General features: G+C 38.4%; 1 protein-coding gene across 1 annotated transcript in view; it reads left to right on the top strand.

Moving 5' to 3' along the window:
* Positions 1-18,688, top strand: part of oprm1 (opioid receptor, mu 1) — a 32,765-nt gene extending 14,077 nt beyond the window's left edge. The window contains exons 2-6 of the mRNA XM_079362377.1: positions 13,197-13,546; positions 15,069-15,244; positions 16,005-16,183; positions 16,670-16,853; positions 17,418-18,688. Coding sequence (XP_079218503.1) covers positions 13,197-13,546; positions 15,069-15,244; positions 16,005-16,183; positions 16,670-16,853; positions 17,418-17,423 — 895 coding nt within the window. The 3' untranslated portion in view covers positions 17,424-18,688. The remainder of the gene's footprint in view (positions 1-13,196; positions 13,547-15,068; positions 15,245-16,004; positions 16,184-16,669; positions 16,854-17,417) is intronic.
* The last annotated feature ends 785 nt before the right edge of the window (positions 18,689-19,473 follow it).

The following is a 19,473-nucleotide window of genomic DNA, read 5'->3' on the forward strand; positions in this document are numbered from 1 at the left end:
AATAGAAGCGCAACAATCTTATTGACAATTCCATCTGAACATTTTAGATTTCTAGCTGTAAAACATTGACAAACGTTTTGCAATCCTGCTGCTGATTTGCTACGGTTTGTTTGTATTGATTTGGTCCTTGGTTATAATGACTTCCACCAAGGTACGGCATGCAACTCACAGAGACAGGAATCCATCACTCTGCCACTGCACCCCCCTCAAGGGTGTTAGTGCTACAAAAACTGCACATTTAATACAAAAATCACAACAACACAGATGGAATGCTGCATCTGACGTGCCAGGAAGAGGAATGCTTTGAGTTTCATGGATTGGTGATTTTCTACAGAACATAAAAATCTGGACTCTTCCTTTAGACTGTAAAGCAGCAAGCAAGTTTTTGTGTCTGTAGATTGTTAAACTTCCAGGCAGCTTTTCTATCCTTATTCATCAGCTTTCATTGGAGGTTTGCATTTCACCTTTAAGTGGAACAACTGCACATCTGGCGAGTTTCCACTCCACTGGATTTTGTCTCTGTTTGTCCATGGATATCGATCTCCATGCATCAATTCCAGTCAGGACAATCAAGAGCACTCCAATATGTCACCTCTTACTGTTGATGGATGTTTTTATGAAATGTTTCTGTCAGTTGGCACCCAGTAAAATTGTTTGCATGCGCTTTCTACGAGGCAGCATTTTTACGTGTTGGGAAATAAAATAGAAAGGGCACATCGTGTACTGCTTGGAGGACAAATGCATTTACTCTGGCAGTCCTGCTGGGAGAAAGCAACACAACCGTAATGGTTTAAATATAACCTCTCAAACACCTTGGAGTAGATTGGCTCAGTGTGACACAGTGTGAAGTCGTCTATGGTGATAAGTTTGTTGCCTTTTTGTGTACTTCCTGCATACCTGTTCTGCTTGTTTTGTTGCTGTTCCGCGGTCAAAATCAAATCAACCTCATCAATCGACATATAAACAAAAAGTGATCAACAGAATGTCGATGCATCTCTAGCCAAGGAACAACAACATTTGATTGATGATTTTATTATTTGATGAGAATCTTTTTTTTTTTTTTTTAAATATATGCTATATGAGTTTGCATGTTTTAATTGTTGAAACTGTGTGTTGCTGCTGCTGAAAAGGAGAGCTCTGATCTCAATGTGGCAAACCTGGACAAATAAAGTTAACGATTCAATTTTCATTCATCATCACAAAATGATTAAAAAAATGTTGCCTGGGCCAGGCTCCTGGGAAGAAGTTGACTTACAGGCACTGAAAATGAAATCAGATCTTTGGAGCCTGGTCTCCTAGATAACCAGGAAAAAAGGGCTGCTGCCTTCCCTCACGCGTATCAACTAAACAAGGATTGAATTGAACTGTGTCCGCTTAAGAGCGCAGCTCAAGTTCAGAAATAGCTGAGAATCTTTCCTACAATCAGACTCATGACAGGGGCGAATTGCACCAAGCTGAACCTCTTTAGCACATCTTCTTTGAATTGGACACTGAGATGGGTCAGATAGTGGTAGTAAGTGATGCTCCATGCATGGGGCTTTTAGTGACTGCAAGTCATTCTGTGGGAATTTGTCCCTGACCACCCAATCACAACACTCTAAAAGTATTTGAGAAGTTTCTCTGGGTTATTTGATAGACATTTTTCCATTAACACATAGCTACAATAAGTAGTTTTGACTTGGCCCGCCCACTTGAAATACATTTCCTATTACGTCTTCTTCCCTACTTGGTTGCCTCTGTAATTCCAAAAAGTCATATTCAGACCTTTTCTTTTAAGACAAGCGTATGAATTGACGGAATAATGGGTCTCTCTCCCTTGTTAACAGCCAATCTTGCCCCTTCCAATCACCCAAGCTATTTCCCTGTAGCCAACTGAAACAAACAAAGAATAATCCAAGCCATATCCCCCAATCTTGATTGTGTTTCTTGCCACATAATTAAAATCACAGTTTTTTAATTACTGGATACATCAGACAATCTATGCAGAACCCATTGTTGGAGGTTGATTTTTTAAATTAATTTATTTAACAGGGACATATGCAATGAACAATGCCTTATACTTCATGTTAAATGCAAAGTCGATGCCATACACACAGCTTTCTAGATGTATCATTTGCAAAATCTGTCCCTTTTAAGGATTAAAACATGTGACATCGATGTTGGGTGTGGGTATGGATACAACATTTCTTATCATGTCCATCTGTGACACTTTGTGAACCAAGCTTGACACCAGAGAGGTCAGCAAAACAACCCTCTCATACTTTTAAATTGTAATGTCATGCATCCAAACAGATGAAGGACCAAATGTGTTTAGTTACAAGGGTAGAGAAAAGGTCCTTCCTGCAGGGGGGGGGGTGGTTACATGAAAGAGCTTTCCGAGTGTTGCTCGCCGAGTGACAACACACCTCTCCTTCTCAAGCTTGTCTACTTGCACTGCAATACTAACTGTTGTTGAATGAAACCACGAGTCAGGTTTAGTTTGAGAGAGCAACAAAAGTGAGTGAACAAGAGACATAAACCTTTTGTTGTTGTTGATAGCTTTAAGAGGGTGCAATCTCCAGCTGAATTAAATAACCATCAAACGCTCTGCAGATTGTCTTCTGTGGAGTTTTAACTTCTTTCTCCAGCTCAGCATGTTTGAACACAAATGGTAATGAGTAAAAGGACAATTTACTGTACACCAGTGCTTTGGATACTTTTGTTCTAAAAGGGCTGTAGCTCTTGTATTCACAGTAGCACTATTTCAGCCTCTGTTTTGCTCTCTGACTTTCTCTTGTGCTGTTGATGGACTACAGGTTTAGCTCTGGTATCAAGCTGTGGCACAAGGGCAGCAAAAGAGACGTGTATTTTTTATTATAAAAATTTCCTGTTTCAGTGTTTCTCTTCTTCAGTTGCATCTTTGATATTAACGTCACTTATCCCTCTCTGTGATTATCATTCTAATGTTGCCCTGTTATTGCTTCCAGCAGGCCGTGTAAGTGTGATTCATCTATATAAAGTTCAGACATCTCTAAGTGTCTTTCCATGTCAGAATAAGTGCCGAAGCTCAATCGCTTTATCACAGCGATGGGCAATGTGTGTGAGTCCATTTAGCATCATTTAAGGCAGTTTTGGGATTTGAATCCCCTGCAGTGTATTCCCAAGGGAGTCAGTGAGATGACTTTCATTTACTGGAATGGTTTCCAAAGGAGTCAAGAAAAAAATACAATAATTGGGGCATGCTTTGATTTAGAGTGCCGCACAGGGGAAATGCAGTTTGCAAACATATTAACACTAATAAGGCACTAAGTATGGACTGTCATGACCACACCAAGAGGATTCATTTATTCATTGTCTCTAATGATAAAAGCGTGGTGTGTTTTCTGTCTTTGCAGGCCAAATGCTGAGGTAAAATATGTTGTCATTGCGTTGTCTCTCGTTTTTAGTTCCATGATTATTTTGGCTTTTTACGGCTCCATCATTCAGTACATGAAAAACAACATTAGAAACCTAATGTCTGACCCTAGAAAGGTTGAGGTTATTCCTCACATCTTCATATTTTTTATGCTGCTGGAGTCATTGAACTCCATTTATAATTAACAGTGAATTGTTATAAACTTAACTGCATCAACCATTTTCACCGTTATGTAACATACAAATGTTTAATCATTTTTTGTCCTTGCTCGCTTCAATTATGAGCCTTTTTGTTGTTGTTGCTAATCTATGGCTGAAGGTCTCCTTTTGAGCACACTTAACTGTTTGCGTCTCTTCCTTGCTGTAAACATCTCCTAAATAAAGCTCAGCGGAGGGTTTGTATTGGTTCATTTCCTATTGATGGCAGGATGGGAATATTGGATGGCTTGCCAGTCAATTTCACACAGAAATGTATGGTCTCCAGATAATCATTAACGATTTTAGTGATCTCCTGATATTTCTTCAAGAACAAGTTGGTGTACATTCTTTGAATTTCTGTAGCACGGTTCATCCATACATACTGTATAGTGTACTGTGGTACAGAAATTCTCTCCTCTGAGTTTTTTTATATTTAGATGATCTCCTGACTTTCTATTGAGCCCCCTTAAAAGGTAAACGTTTTTATTTACCCAGTGAAACCCTTCAAGATCTCGAACACTAATTGAAACAGATTTTAACACCAGCCATCACGGTCCCCTAAGGATGAATCCTAATGATTTTGTAATCCCCTGCTTGTCCGCTAACTCCATAACAAACTAAATATAATATACTGTTTTCTATCTGTCTGTTTGCTTCCATTTCCTTTTTTACAGCTCTATAGAGCCCCTGGTGTACAATCGGGAATATAAGACATAAGAGAAAGTGAGATATTATAATACTATCCATATAATATTTCTTGATTAGTGAGGGATTATCCTCATTATCTCCCATAGTCATGGGGATAATGGTGAAAACCAATGAGTGTTTCTCATTGATGGCATTATTGGATGCCGTAGTGTTTCGTGCGCCCCCCCGTGACAATTTAACTACCTGTAACTGTAAAGAGCAGGAGAGGGGGAGTCATTCGGCTGTGTGTGTTCTTTGGCGTCAAATAACCCCCCCCCCCCCCAAAAAAAAAAAACAACTTGTGTGTGATCATTCTGTGGAAGGAACGTGATTTCGACTGAGGCCTTATTGTTAGAATTTGCTTGTGACTTTTGACCTTTTGTTGAAGATAGTTTGGCTTCTCTTTTGTCTGATGTTTTATAGAAGATGCGTGTCGTGTGTTGCACCTTTTTCATTAGTTTGTAAGTAAATCCATTTGAACTTTGCTTACATTTAGGTCCTTCTTCTTTTCCTCTGGTTTTTAATTTATTTTTACTCCCCTCATCCCCTAGCCATCTTGGGGAACGCAACATGCATTTTTTTGATCATCAGTTTGATGAAGAGGCAAACCTAAATTTGCCAAGCATCAGTCAAAAACTCATTTTCCAGACTGGTTCGTTTACACGCAGCTAGATCGCTCTTAAAGTGATTTCTAATATTCTGTTTTATGATGTTGTCTGTCGATATCTTGGTGTAGAAAGTCCGTACGCCACATAAGGTCACTTCATTTGAACGAAAATTGCTACATTTTTATACTAAAAGCACAGACAATCCCGAACACACTGCTCACTCCAGAAACACATCCCCAGCAGTCAGAGAGACACGCAGAGTCACACACCGTGCACCCAAATCCATCATGCCTCTCACAGCGTGCACGGACAGTGTTATTGGTAAGAGCCAGAGGCATACAGATGTCTTTTCACATGAGCAGACTCTGTTTCTGCTTTCCAGACTCAGTGGTTTATCTGCACCCAGCAGCAGCTAATGAATCACACACGAGGTTACACACACATTGGCCAGCTTCACCGTGTGATGATGAATTATGTTTAGGTCTGTGTATAACAAAAGTCAGGGAACATTGATCAGCGTCTCTTCCAAATTCTGGACAAGAAGTGTGTAGGTTTAATTTTTCTTTTCTTTTTTTTTTTTTTAATATTGTGACCGGACTGTTGACTCAAGGCTTGATCCACAACGAATACTCAAAGTTCATCTGGAGGCCTAAAGGGTTTAAACTCAAGCCGAGTCATTGGCCTCTTATTATCTGTTAACGTGTCTAAATGTTCCAGCTTACACTCCTAGCTGCAGCTCCAGGCAACAGAAACCCAGAGCAAATGTTTACTGGAGTCAAACTTTCCAGGAAGAAAAAAAAAAAAAAACAAGTTGTTTTTATCTGTCTCACTCTCAACAGTATGTAGCCTCTGCTCTTTTTCTAAATCAATTAGGCTTTATTTGTTTATCAACGGCGCTGGCTAAATCAACCTGAATTAAGTTCATGTTTATCTGTTTAACATTTTCTTTAGGAGCCGTTGCTCCTGAATTATATCCGAGTGGATGTAAATATTCACAAGCTGATGCTTACACATCAGAAAGCAAAAAGAATAATTAAACACAAACTAACATCAGAATGTTTCTCTAAACCTTCAAAACACCATGTGAGTATTTCACTGTTTACTGTCAAGTAAATAAAGACGTTTTCTTGTTGCTTCATTGACTCTGATCCTTTCATCCAGACACAAACCCAGGCAGGGAATCAAACAAATCTTCTCTCAGGCAGGTCTGCTAGAATATTTTGGTTTCTTAAAACTGTTTCTCTAACATGGTAAATGAAATTTAGAGTGATGCAAGCTAAATTCATCATCTTGGTCTTAGAATGAACTTTTAGCATTCCTGTCACTATTACAAGCACGCCAACCATTGCAGTCTCCTTATCCTGGTCATGGTTGTTGCCATGGTGAAACTCTATCCTCACATGTTGCACACAGTCGTCAGCTAATTTCCATTCCGTCCCATTTGAGCGGCTCCATGCTGCTTACTATATTCATGAAGCGGAGACATGCAGTCTGGGTAGAATGCCTTTTGTCCCCTGCGTAATTATCCCACGTGTGTTCACGTCAGTCACAGTCATCATCCAAGTCAAAGGAGAGAAGGCTTTGATGTTATTGGCTGCCTTAAAAAAAAAATGGGGACAGATTTCCTGTATTGTTATTGAGCAGCTTTGGTTGAAGTGGTACAGCTAAATTACCCTTCATAGCACATGAAACTTTTGAATGGCACCTGTCAGAAGTTTGTCTTAATGAGGACACAACATGTCTACAATTTTCTTTTCTTTTTTTCCTATCCTTGTCCTTTTTTTTTTTTTTTTTTTTCTGGTCATACAAATGAGCTCAAGTGATGCCAGTTTTGGTCAGTCATTCCAGACACAATATCTGAAAATCTATTGGATGGATGAACATGAAATGATGTACAGTAGGTCATGTGATCAGATGATAAAGCTTAATGGTATAAAGAAGATTTACTTTTATTGATCCCCGCCGCAAGTATAAATTCTGTTTTTACACTCTGTTAAGTCATAAAGTATATAAACATGCACAAACAGGACTAATGGAGAGATGTCAGAGTTAGGGACCTGCCCACAGCAGGAGCTCCTGAATTGGTCTGGGCTTTGGTACTCAGGAGCATATCGGCAGTACTCAGGAAGTGAACTCAGCAGGTACCAGAACAATTTCCAAAATGGGTCCGCACCGAAACTTGACCTGGCGACCCTCTGGTTCCCAACCCAAGTCCCTACAGACTGAGCTACTGCCAGCATGAGCCTTCTTGCTCTTTTAGAGCCCACAATTTTGTTTAATATGGGGTTCTGCATGAAAGACCAATATCTGCGGATATTAGCACATCCAGTTTTCACGAATTTTATTGGAATGAGCTGAGGCAGAGGTTGTAAATATTTTGTCATTCAGCTCAGGTAACTTATCGGGGCCATCAGTCTGATAAAGGATAATACTAAAGTAATCTCTGTTGAATTTTCATGCATATTTAAAACAAGCTGGTCCCTGCCCGATCCATTTAAAAGCCTGATTATGCAAAGGTAAGATAAGAGATCTTCAGTGTTTTACCAACACTATTGTGCACCTGCATGTGTCCAAAGATTTGGAGGATCAAAATACAAACTGTGAGATCAGACTTAAGTCCCTCTCTCTCTCTTCAAGGAATATTTAACATCATTATCAAATCGTTATTTTTCTCTCATATAGAGCAATAAAAACAGAAGAGAGTAATGAGAAAGGGTCTCACACCCTCAGGTGGAAACCACAGCTAAAGTGCTGATGCAAGCTATGAATTATTAATGATTCCCTGAAAGGCCTGTTTTTGGTAGATTTGAAGGTCCATTACTGCAGGCGTGTCCGTTGCCTCTGTACTTCACTGGTCCAGAAAAAGACCGAGTCAAGGTTGTTTAGAGGCAGATTGAACAATTTCATCTGTTGGCTGTTTATTCACAGACGCAGCATAATAAAGATTTACTTTTTCTGGACCGTTACTTCTGTCTGTTCCCTCAGCAGCTTTACCATCACTCTGTCTTTCTGTCAATAACAGACGGGATAGTTTCTATGAACAATTTCATTTGTGGCGTGTTTACTGAAATATAATGAGAAACTGCTCTTATCTCTTCTTGAAAATGATCAGAGCTTGTTTCGAAAATGAGAAAGTATTCACAGCAGATCTGTATCCTCTTGATGAATGATACTTAACAATTACTGCTGACAGGAACATTTTACACTTAAGTGAAAGTGTTGCATTTTGTCAGTCAATTTCCATTATGTTTGTTTTTTCCTTTGTTCTGTCATTTATAATTCAAGCAGCTCATAAAAACGATTGAAACAGCACCGGTAGGTAGGTGTTGTTTCTCTCCACAAAATATTATCTTTTTCAGATCCATCTGGCTCATTATACATTTATATAACCACTAATTTGCATCAACAAAATATTCTGAAATGCGATGCCACTTAGGCCCTGTTTACATAGAGACGCTGTGGCAGGAATACATCGAAACGGATTCGAAGTACAGACCGTCTAAAAACGGTGTGAAAACAATGACACGCCCAGCCAGTAGTGGGCAGTGGAACTTTACAACGCGACACTCACCAGTACAACCACTTCCTACAAAACATCCTCTTTAGCGGCCAGTTCTCCCAAGTCTTACCCAAATGCTGCGTATGGTCGCCCTGCGCTTGGGTAAAGGTTGAACTATTTGCCGCAAGTATTCGATGCTCTTTCGGCGGCGACACACATGATGTATCATATCAAGGTTTTGTTTTAAGAGACTATACAGAGCGAATAGCTGCTAAAGCACATAGCACAAGTGAATCCGCCGCCATTGTTGTTCATGTTTGTTCTCGACCCCTGCGCATGTCCAAATGTATGGGGGGAGGTGTGGTGAGGTCATCGTAGCCAGAGAGTTCGCTCTGTTTCGTTCACATGGCTGCAATACGCCCCCCGTATCAGTTTCGCTCCACCCTGGAGGTCGAATGCAAAAGCTTAACACCGACGAAAGTGTGAACGAAAGGCCAATCCGATACTCAACTGTTTCGTTTTACTGTCACAGCGACTCCGTGTAAACGGGGCCTAAAAGTCCTTTTATTTTGCAATAACACCTTTCAAAGTAATGTTTACTCAGTGAATATATTAAAACCAACAATATTTCAAAGTTTCAGAGCTGAGGAAAGAGACGTCGTGAACCTATCAACCTTGATGAAACCTGATGATAAGTACCTCTGTCTTATCAGTGTTTACTGTTGAACATAGTCAGCCAATTTCCATTTCTTTATCACAGTTGTACAAAACAGTCTGACAGTTTGTAAATGTTATCATTCATCAAAGATAGATAGCTAATCTACATATCCTCAGGACAACTGATAAGTGATAGCTTTGAATTCTTTGCTAACATGACCTAAAGGAAACATATTAGAGTTAGAGTTGCAACTATGGTTGTAATCAGCCAACCACAAAAAAACCAATAGTTCTCAAATTGTCATCATTTGATGGGTTGGTCAAAATTCCTGCCTTCAGGGCCCAACAGGAGATAGAGCCAATGCAGGGAAACTAACGAAAGTGAAAAACTTTGTGCATGGATTACCAATCATTAAAAATTCCAATTGTTAAGTTTATTGCTCCACAGTTTTAATTTGAATCTTGTTTTACATAAATGAAAACATTACCAACTGGTGAAACAAAATACAGAAATGTTTTATTGATATGCATTGTCCCTGTAAACTATAAATAAGATAAATATTAACCATGAATTTACGGTATCATTTGCCTCGTCATACCCAACCAAAAAGTCCCTTAAAAAGCCGATTTGAATGATTACTCTCCAAAAAATGTTGATGATTTCAGCGGAAAAGAAATCCATTCAGATATGATGACAATATTGGATGATCACTGTGCCAAAACCTCAAGGGCAAAAAATAAACAAATAAATAAAGCTGAAAACTCATTAATAAAACACTCCATTCAGTTAATTTGGACGAGATGAGGCCATTCACCTTAATACAACAGGGTCTCCATAATACATTAGCCTGACACATTCAACACACAGGAGAATGACACACCATCATCTGCAGCCCCGTTAACAACAGTCACAAAGTCAATAAAGGGATGTTATTACCTTCAGCTCCAGCACACTACTCAGCGTAGTGGCGCCTTTTCACTTCATCCTGAGGTGTCTCACCAGTCCCTGTGCAAATAAAGCCTGAAATAACAAACACAATAAGCTGTCAGTGTTATAGTTAATCAGAATTTAATGAGCTATCTGTCATCTTTGGCTAAGAGGATTTGGGATTATTGAGGAGCGCACCAGGGCAAAGCAGAAGTAAATTACCTTGCAGGTACAGTGACAGTTAGGGGTTTAATAAAGTGAAGGCGGAAGGTGTAATGTATCATTGTCACTTTGTATTTTTAGATTAATTTAATTGGGGTTCATATATCTCATTTATGTGTCTACTAAAGTTTGTTCAAATCGTTCATGTTTGAAAAAAAATGTCTGTTTTCATGTACTGCCGCTCCATGCAGACTTTCTCATCTACCTGTATTTCTAACACTCAGAATCCCCCACGATGAGAAAAAAAAAAAAAAAAAAAACACCCCACGTGTGCCAAGTCTGATTGGATTGGTTGTCCGATCTAATCTCTTGTAATTGGTCAATCATTCGTCTGTGTTCTCAGATATGTCCCGTCCATTTTACCTGCACAAGACAACTGTAAAACACACTAAAGAGCATCTAAACCAGAGGAAGAATATTGGACCTTACAGTGGTCATTAAATGGGAAAGTGTGGAAAAGATCAAAAAACTACTTTTACATTATGGAAGCAATTCAAATTCTCATTTTGGTATAAAACATTATATTTACTTGAATCTATTTCTTTGCCAGAACATGTAACCTTCTGGATTCTCTGCTGTTTGCCTTGCTATTACTCAAATGCCAAGGAACAGTCCAATAGAGACAGTAGACTGTATAAAACATGAGGGCGGTCTCAGTGACCCCTCACATTAGTTCTGTTCTGCATCACAAAGTGCTTTACATCATAGTAAATTAAACAGTAACAACACAACTCCCTCCCCGACCCTACAATACAAAAGCTATAAGATAAAATAACTAGATCAAAACAGGACCGAGGAAACACTATCGTTTCTTCTATGAATTTATTAATTTAAGCAGCATTGTGGTCCACATTATTTATGATTTGTTTAACTGACTATTATTCTGGTCTCCGGCTTGTATGTGTGATGATGTTTAGCTGTTTAGTCAACTAATCATATATCCCTAATGTAAGTAAGAGAATGACGTCAATGTTTTACTCAAACTATTAAAATTAAACTGAATGGTTCTAGATTTTGTGCCTTTCAAAGAATTGCCAAACTGCATTCTTGGATTAAGCTTTTCTTATAATGTCAATTTTTGAGCTGACCGATCCATTGAGCTTTTTGATGGCTCACAGGCATATATAGACCTCACAGAGGAACCCAGCTGTGGATATCATAAAAAAAGGACTGTTTAAAGGCCACCCTTTACTCACACGTCAGAAACTCTCATGTTGTCTCGAGCTACAGGATGTGGCTGAACGTTTCACTTCAAATTCCATCCATAAATTTGTTTACCAACATTTTCAGTATCTTTCTCTCAAACACAGTGAAACAAATATGAGAATAGTAATTCGTTTTTGCTTATATTTTTTTGTTTGGGTCTTTAGTCTGCAGCGTATGATGCCTGTAAATAGTTTACATCCATTTGATGTAATCCAGCTTCACCCTCGCCTCGTGGCAAAGTGGACTGCAATGTTAAACAGAATATGTCTTCTCTGACAAGAGCTTTAAACAATCGTCCGTCTGTTTTCAATCATCATGCGTAATGATTCCATACTTGTTCTTCTCTTTCTCTACTCTGTGTTCCATACTCTTTGAACCCACAGCTCTGAAACTAACTCACTCATTATCTTCTCCTTAATCACTATATAGTGAGTGTAATGCAGTAGAATATATCAGCAAAATTAAAATAACATTTTGGAGACCACTCACTCACTTGCCGTCCGCTGACAGTGACGTCATTGTTGTATTGAAACATCCAACTTAGCAACAGCCAAAGATTGATAATAATGTTAAAATTTCAACAATACTGAGTATATTGTTATTAACATTTTTTATAAATAATAAATACATATTCAATTTTACATATAATGAAACATATTTTCGGACCAAAACTTATGTCTTCATGCTCACAGACCTTCGTCTTGTGTCTGGCATCATCGTTAGGACAAACTGTTATTAAAGTTAATGATATTTACTTTTTTAAACCCATCAAAGATTTCATTAAAAACAGTATATATATATATATATATAAATATAAACAATATATTCATATCATAATATAAGCATTTTGTTTTGTCAAAACAGCTGGAATGTTTGGATATAAATAATTCAGGATGAAACTCAAATACACTTCCAATTATAACAAACCCATAGAAATGATTTATATTCAAAGTTCAAAAGCTTTAGTTCAAATTACTGTCATTACTTTGCCTAAAGGACATACTTCTTGCCTAATACCCTAAGGGGGTTGGGAAGTTTACACTTCTGATCTCAGCTTCTGTAAGACTGAGATATAAAAAAAAAGTTTGCTAATGGAAAATGGAAATGCAGAAGGCCTCCCATGATGCTCTGCCCAGCTCATGCAGCAATGTCTGCTATAGATTGCAAGCTCCTGGGAGAACCAGGGGAAATATTTTCACAGTGCATTCAAATTCTACACATAGTGTTACAAAGACAGGAGTTCAATAGTTGAGCTTCCTCCGGTGCAGAAACAAACTTAATTTTTGTGGTGCAGTACTATTTACTGTACTACTATTTTCTTTCCCTTTATCTCTATGAATACATCTCTTTTCACAGTCAAATATTGGGAATGGTACCAATATAACCAATTTGTACCATTGTACTTTTAATTCAAAAAAAAAAAAAAAAAAAACTTTATTTGTCGTCAGTGGGCAATTCAAAGTAAAGGGTGGTTTTTGACACATTGCAACCTTTGATTGCTCAAAAGAACCATTAAAGAGTAACAGAACTACATATTAATAATGACAAAAACACATGAGAAAACAAGAAAGGTACTCAAAACAACCTCAATTTTACAAAAAGACAAAAATACTTTAAAGAGACTTCTAAAATGTATTTTAAATGACTAAAAAACAACTACGTAGTGCCAGTAATGGAATGCAAATGAGCTACATCGTTTTTCAATCAATCAGAGATCCTGCTGAGAGCAGTTGGGGGCTTTTTAAGTGTCTGTGTAAATTGGCCACTGTCTCACAATACATCCATGCTTTCTGTGCAGATACACCAAAATGAAGACAGCCACTAACATCTACATCTTCAATCTGGCCCTGGCTGACACCCTAGTCACCAGCACGTTACCATTCCAGAGTGTCAACTATCTGATGGGCACATGGCCGTTTGGGGACATCCTGTGCAAGATGGTGATGTCCATCGACTACTACAACATGTTCACCTCCATCTTCACGCTCACCACCATGAGCATCGACCGCTACGTGGCTGTCTGCCACCCGGTCAAGGCTCTGGACTTCAGGACACCGCGCAACGCCAAGATCGTCAACGTCTGCAACTGGATTCTCTCCTCCGCCATTGGACTTCCAGTAATGTTCATGGCTTCCACCACTGTCACACGTAAGCAGTTCACTTGCTTTTTGCAGTTATTCTGAAAAAGCACTCACATGCTTTTACTTTGCATTAGAGATGGAGTGATACCATTTTTACTCCTGATACCTAGACTCGAGTATGAATTTATACAGACTAGCCTTTGGAAAGTGATTTGATTATAAAACACAAATTATTTGTGCGACAAAAAGGATCATTGACATAATACTTACTTTGAAAAAAGGTACAGTCCTTACACTACTACTGGACTGTTCTTTGTAAGTGTCAAATTTTGGGGCGAGAGTAAACTATGTTTTTTTCAAGATGACTTAACTCACATAATCACCCATATAGGAATACTGCATTTTAGGTGTTATCAGAGGCCAATTCTCATTCTGTTATTAATATCTATCTGCTCTTATCATGGAGGAAATTTGATAGACCTGCATCCAGCTTGTTAAGCATTAAAACATGCTTCCTATTCTTTATAAAAAGCTCAACAAAAATGCGGAGATTAGCTCTCTACACATGCCTCAGCATTTTTATTGCAAGAAATTGGCTTGTCTCCTTCCAACATGAAAAAAAAAAAGAGGAACTTAAAAGGTCCAATCGTAACGGCCATAAGATATGTGGCGTGACAAAGCACAAAGCAAAGAGATGTAAGACTTTGTACATTATAAATTCCTGGATTAAGACAATTACTCAAAACATGGAGCAACACATTCTCATTCTCGGCATTCCAGCTCGAAGGAGTGATAATGTACACCAACAGACTTTGAAAGCCCAGAAGAGTTCTTCAGTGTTTCCTGTGTATGTGCACAAAAGACCTATTAATGCTTATATGGCTGCCTGGTGACCAATATACAGTAACAGTCTGCATATTGCCAACATTTTTTTTAATGACTTGAGGAAATGAGAAAAAAAAAAACACAAGACTACATGAGAAAGCTAAAGAGAAGCTGAAGTGTCACGTGTCTCTATAGTCGTGGTGGAGCTCAAGCTAAAAAGACTGGTATCCACCCATGTTGACGATGTTGCTTTATGTCTACTCAATGTCTAAATAAGCAAGTGTTTACAAATAATTTAGTCGTATTAGTTTAGAAGAACATGTTAATCTCCTGTGTGCAGCTTGGTACCACATTCTTCAGATAGCCACATCAGTTGGTGCAGTCTTTTAGTTACTGTATAGTGAGAAAGGACCTCTTAGAAGGATTTCCTGCTGTTTTTATATCAACAGTGATATCTTATCTCTAGGTTTTAGACATGTAAGACAAGCTGTGTTGATAACTATGGATCCTTTTTGATTCAATGTCATCCTATAGGCTAGATGGTTTATCAATTAATTACTATAAATAATTGATAGACCATTGTAAAATATAATTATTGGACCCAGCCCTGAAGACCACATTCGTTGCTCAGGTCGTCAAATACTACCGCAGATATTTCTGTGAATATAGCGTATAAATGAAGGCTTGTAGTGAATGGTTGTGTGTCTGTTTACTTCTGAACACGTGACCGTAATGATGCACGTGCGTGTCTTCACATCGTACAGCCTCCAGCATTGTGGACTGCAAGCTGATTTTCCCCCACCCTTCCTGGTACTGGGACACCCTGCTGAAGATCTGTGTGTTCATCTTTGCCTTCATCATGCCCGTCCTCATCATCACCGTCTGCTACGGCCTCATGATCCTGAGGCTAAAGAGCGTGCGCATGCTGTCGGGCTCTCAGGTGAAGAAAAATCCTCTTCTTCTTCTTTTTTTTTTTTTTAAACATTAGCTAAAATGAATGCAATGATTAAGTTACTTTTTTCATTATCTGCAGATGTTTAAGTGTGTTGCAAATAGGATTTTAAAATGCAAACATGATTGACAAATCAGTCGCATTATATAAGCTTGGATCGACTAATTGCATGGGGCACTGATTGAATCACTAATTTATTCTGGTTTTAAGAATAATGAAACAAAGTAGGCTGCTCAGAAGGTCCGTGCTAATACAGTGCACTCATTGCTCTCAAGAGAGAGCAATTTTGCGAATCATCTGTAGCCTGAGGTTTAGTTTTAATTAAATGCAGAAGGTGAAATTACCTAAACACAATTATTTCACACTCAGTATTTGACTAAATTTACACTGGCTGCAAAACACACAAATTCAAATGAGGGTTAAGAAGATATAAAAAGCTAAATCAAACAAATGTGATTCTGCTCACGTCTCTTTAACCACCACCGCTCTTCTAACTCAGCTCATTTATTTTCTCTTTTCTTCCCCTTCTCGAGTCTCTCCCTGTCACCTCCCCTTTCATCACTCAACCGACCCATCTTCTCCCCACCCTGTTTCTCATCCTCAACTATCCCCTGCCTTGTCTTTCCCATCTCAACGTTGTCATTATTACTTGCTTTTCCTTTTTTTTTGCTCCAACACTTTTTTTTCCCTTGCACTACTGTCACCCCGAACTCTAAACCACCTTCCTTCCTAACACTATCAATCACAGGAGAAGGACAGAAACCTGCGTCGCATCACCCGTATGGTCCTGGTGGTGGTTGCTGTCTTCATTGTGTGCTGGACGCCGATCCATATCTTTGTCATTATCACAGCTCTGATCAACATCCCCAGCTCCACGCTGCAGACTATCACCTGGCACTTCTGCATTGCACTAGGCTACACAAACAGGTACGACGTCACAACTATTGGTCCTTAATGTTATTTAGTAATTCAAACAAATCATTATAAAGTCCTTCTTTCAATAATGTGAAAGTTTGATGGTTTATTTTATCCTGATGGGAATTAACATTTTAACAATCAGTAAAACTCTGGTTGTGAGGTTTCCTTTGTTTGTATACTTTTGTGTATTGGTGTAGTCCCATTTGTTGTTACTCTCCTGAATTTTCAAACAAATAGAATTCATCTAAATTAGGGATAATCAAAGAAGCGTTACATGTTTGGTGGTTCAATTTAAGGTGCAAAGTCTGGTTTAGTACAGATAACAGGGTGCCTGCTCAGAGAAATAATGTGTCTTTGTAGTGATAAAAGCAAATGGTTTTGACATTTTGACTATGTACATTAGTTGGTGTTGTGTTTTCTAACAATTCCTTCAGTTGACTAGAAGCTATCACATTCCTCAGTACATGTCTTGTCTTACTTTGTCCCCCTTTGCAGTAGTCTGAATCCTGTTCTTTACGGCTACCTGGACGAGAACTTCAAGCGTTGTTTCCGTGAGTTCTGCACCCCGAGTCCCTCCGTGTTGGAGATGCAGAACTCTTCGCGGACCGGAGCCACAAGCCGCAAGCTGCCACAGCGTGAACAAAACAGCGCAAACACGGGGGAGAGGTCCAATCAACAGGTAGCCATTTATTCTGTGTGTTTGAGTATCTCCTTAAAGGAATAGTTCGACCTTTTACAAAGTTTCACAATTTATTTTCCACCCAAAGTTATTTGAAATTCTGTAATTATTATTATGTCTATTCAGTAAACATGTTGCTATACTGTAGGCAGATTAGCTTAGCTTAAGACATGTCATCAACATAGGGTTGGTAAGCAGTGGTAATTATGCTTTTTGATAAATAAAAAACATACTGAAAGAGATATAATGCTTTAATTGCTGAGGTTATGGGATTTTGTGGACACACTTTTTCAATTCCAAATTACCAAGCAAGTTTTTTTTTCTGGCTAGCGTAAAGCTAAGCTTACTGGCTGCCTGCTTTAGTCTCACATTGACATGCTTGATGTATCCATTTCCTCATCAATTGCTTGGAAGTTTATAAATTTATGACAACTTTTTCTCTGAATCTAATAAACTAGATGAATAAAGTTGTGAATATGCATACACAATTTATGATGGGGTAAATAGTTAATGGCGGTACACAGCATGATATAAACATACCTTTCTGGACTCCTGTCTCTGCAGGTATGACTAGCCTTGGAGGGATCGTCGATGGACACTCGCGTTGCCAACGACGATCTCAACTCTGAGATCACGCAGGTCACTACAGGGCTCTGACAAAACAAAACACAAACCAAACCCTCAAACCATGGACCAGACTGAGACTCGATATCACGGAGCAGTTTGATGATGGGATGGCAATCTTCTGCCAACCTGTCGTAACTAGTTTCACTGCATGTCCGTGCGAGACTCTCACTGACGTTCATGAAATACGTCTTTGCAAGCTAAACAGAAACTCGTGATTCATTACGATATCATGACCTCCCAACTAAAGAAGAAGTTGGCCTCCTAAATTGTGCATTAAGCCTTTACGACTTAATAACATTTAAACATTGTGTTCTAAAATGACTTGGTCAATATTGACTGTACAGACAGAATAGTGCAGTAAACAAACACAGACGTATAACAAATCAGTAAAACAGCTGACTAATGTGGTGTTTGTCCTATCTGCTCTCTATTAAGCTGTCTCGATTAAATCAATCTGTCATAACTCTCAGTGCTGTATATCAGTGTTGTAAAAGTAGATCAATTAATTTTCTTATGTTTGCAGAGTTAATATTACTACATGGCAATCTGTTCCTTTCTATCTCGTGTTTTCTATTTAAACTGTTTGCACATTTGCAAGGACGGCTTTAGTTTTAAGGCCGTGTTACTCAATGCCACTTTTTTTGTCATCTACTTTCCCTTTTATTTTCATCCCTTGTTTTTCTTCTTCTATCGCTATTTTGTCCCTGAAAGACTATCTCTACCTTTGAATGACTAATCCTTGAGTAGCCATTCAGTAAAGCACCACTGAATATTACACATTTCTGAATGTAAATGAAGAAAATAACAGCTGGGTTTATCACATTTGTGCTGAACTATGGATCATATAAACCAGCAGAGAAGATGCATCAGCCTGTTTGCACAGTGCACAGAGTGTGCTATCGTGGCTTACTGTGTGAACATATGGTACTGCGTGTTGTGTGATTAACCATTGCTTATGATGGCCATTGCACTAGGATGGGATTTAAAAGTCAACTCTCCTCTGAGGACTTTATCAAGTAAGCCATGCAGGATTGTACATCTGCTGTAGTCTTTAGAATTGATTGTGCTTACATGTTATGCTGTATACTATACTTGCCAGTTGCCTTTACAGTAGCTCTACTTGATATTCTGTGTACTGTCAGTATTTTTTTAGGATATGTAAAGATGAACATGATTGTTTTAATCAAAATAATGTGAGTCTCTGTTTTTTTTTTTTTTCAACATTAAATATTACATTTGCTCGATGAGGAATTCTGGAGGTGATTAATTAAGATTATTAAGGTGACCTTTAAGATTATTGTGATTTTTTTAAACAACTCAGTCAGACAACAGTCTGATAGAACCTGCCCTGTTAATGGAACAAATGCATATCATCAAACAATGTGCATAAAAATCTAAAGTAACATTACAGACTATTGATTATGTTTCCTGGATGTGCACTGGCGTATCCAAACTATTTTGAATACTACAGGTATTAAGTATGTGTGCACACAGACGTGCATGTTCTGATAGTTTAATTTTGTTTCTGCACCACTGAACAAATCTATTTGAACTGTAATTATGAAGTTTTCATAAAGTCCTTACATTTATGTTTGTAGTTTGTCTTGATTCAAAAAAATAACACAGTGACGACAAATCATCGTGGAACAGAAGAAAGACAAGTCTCCAATTCAAACAAAAACTACGTTGAAATGCAAAAGCTTTTCCCTTGAGCCCTGACTTTAACTAACCAGGTAGCCAATCATTGTACATTATATTAGAGTGGCATCCTTGTTGGCGAATTAGATTTGAGGTTTTTATTTTAATTATATTGGTTTGAAAATACATTTTGAGTGAATATACAGCATTCACCCAGAAAGGCCAGAATGTGCGTCACATGACTTTGATGCAGAGCATGAATAATACAAAAAAAAAAACTTTCTCAGTGGAAGCAAACATTGAGGAGTCAAGCGTCACATTTTTATGCTTCATAATGTTTGAAGCTTTGCAAACT

Source organism: Symphodus melops, assembly GCF_947650265.1.
Source record: "Symphodus melops genome assembly, chromosome: 15".
Classification (NCBI taxonomy): Eukaryota; Metazoa; Chordata; class Actinopteri; order Labriformes; family Labridae; genus Symphodus; species Symphodus melops.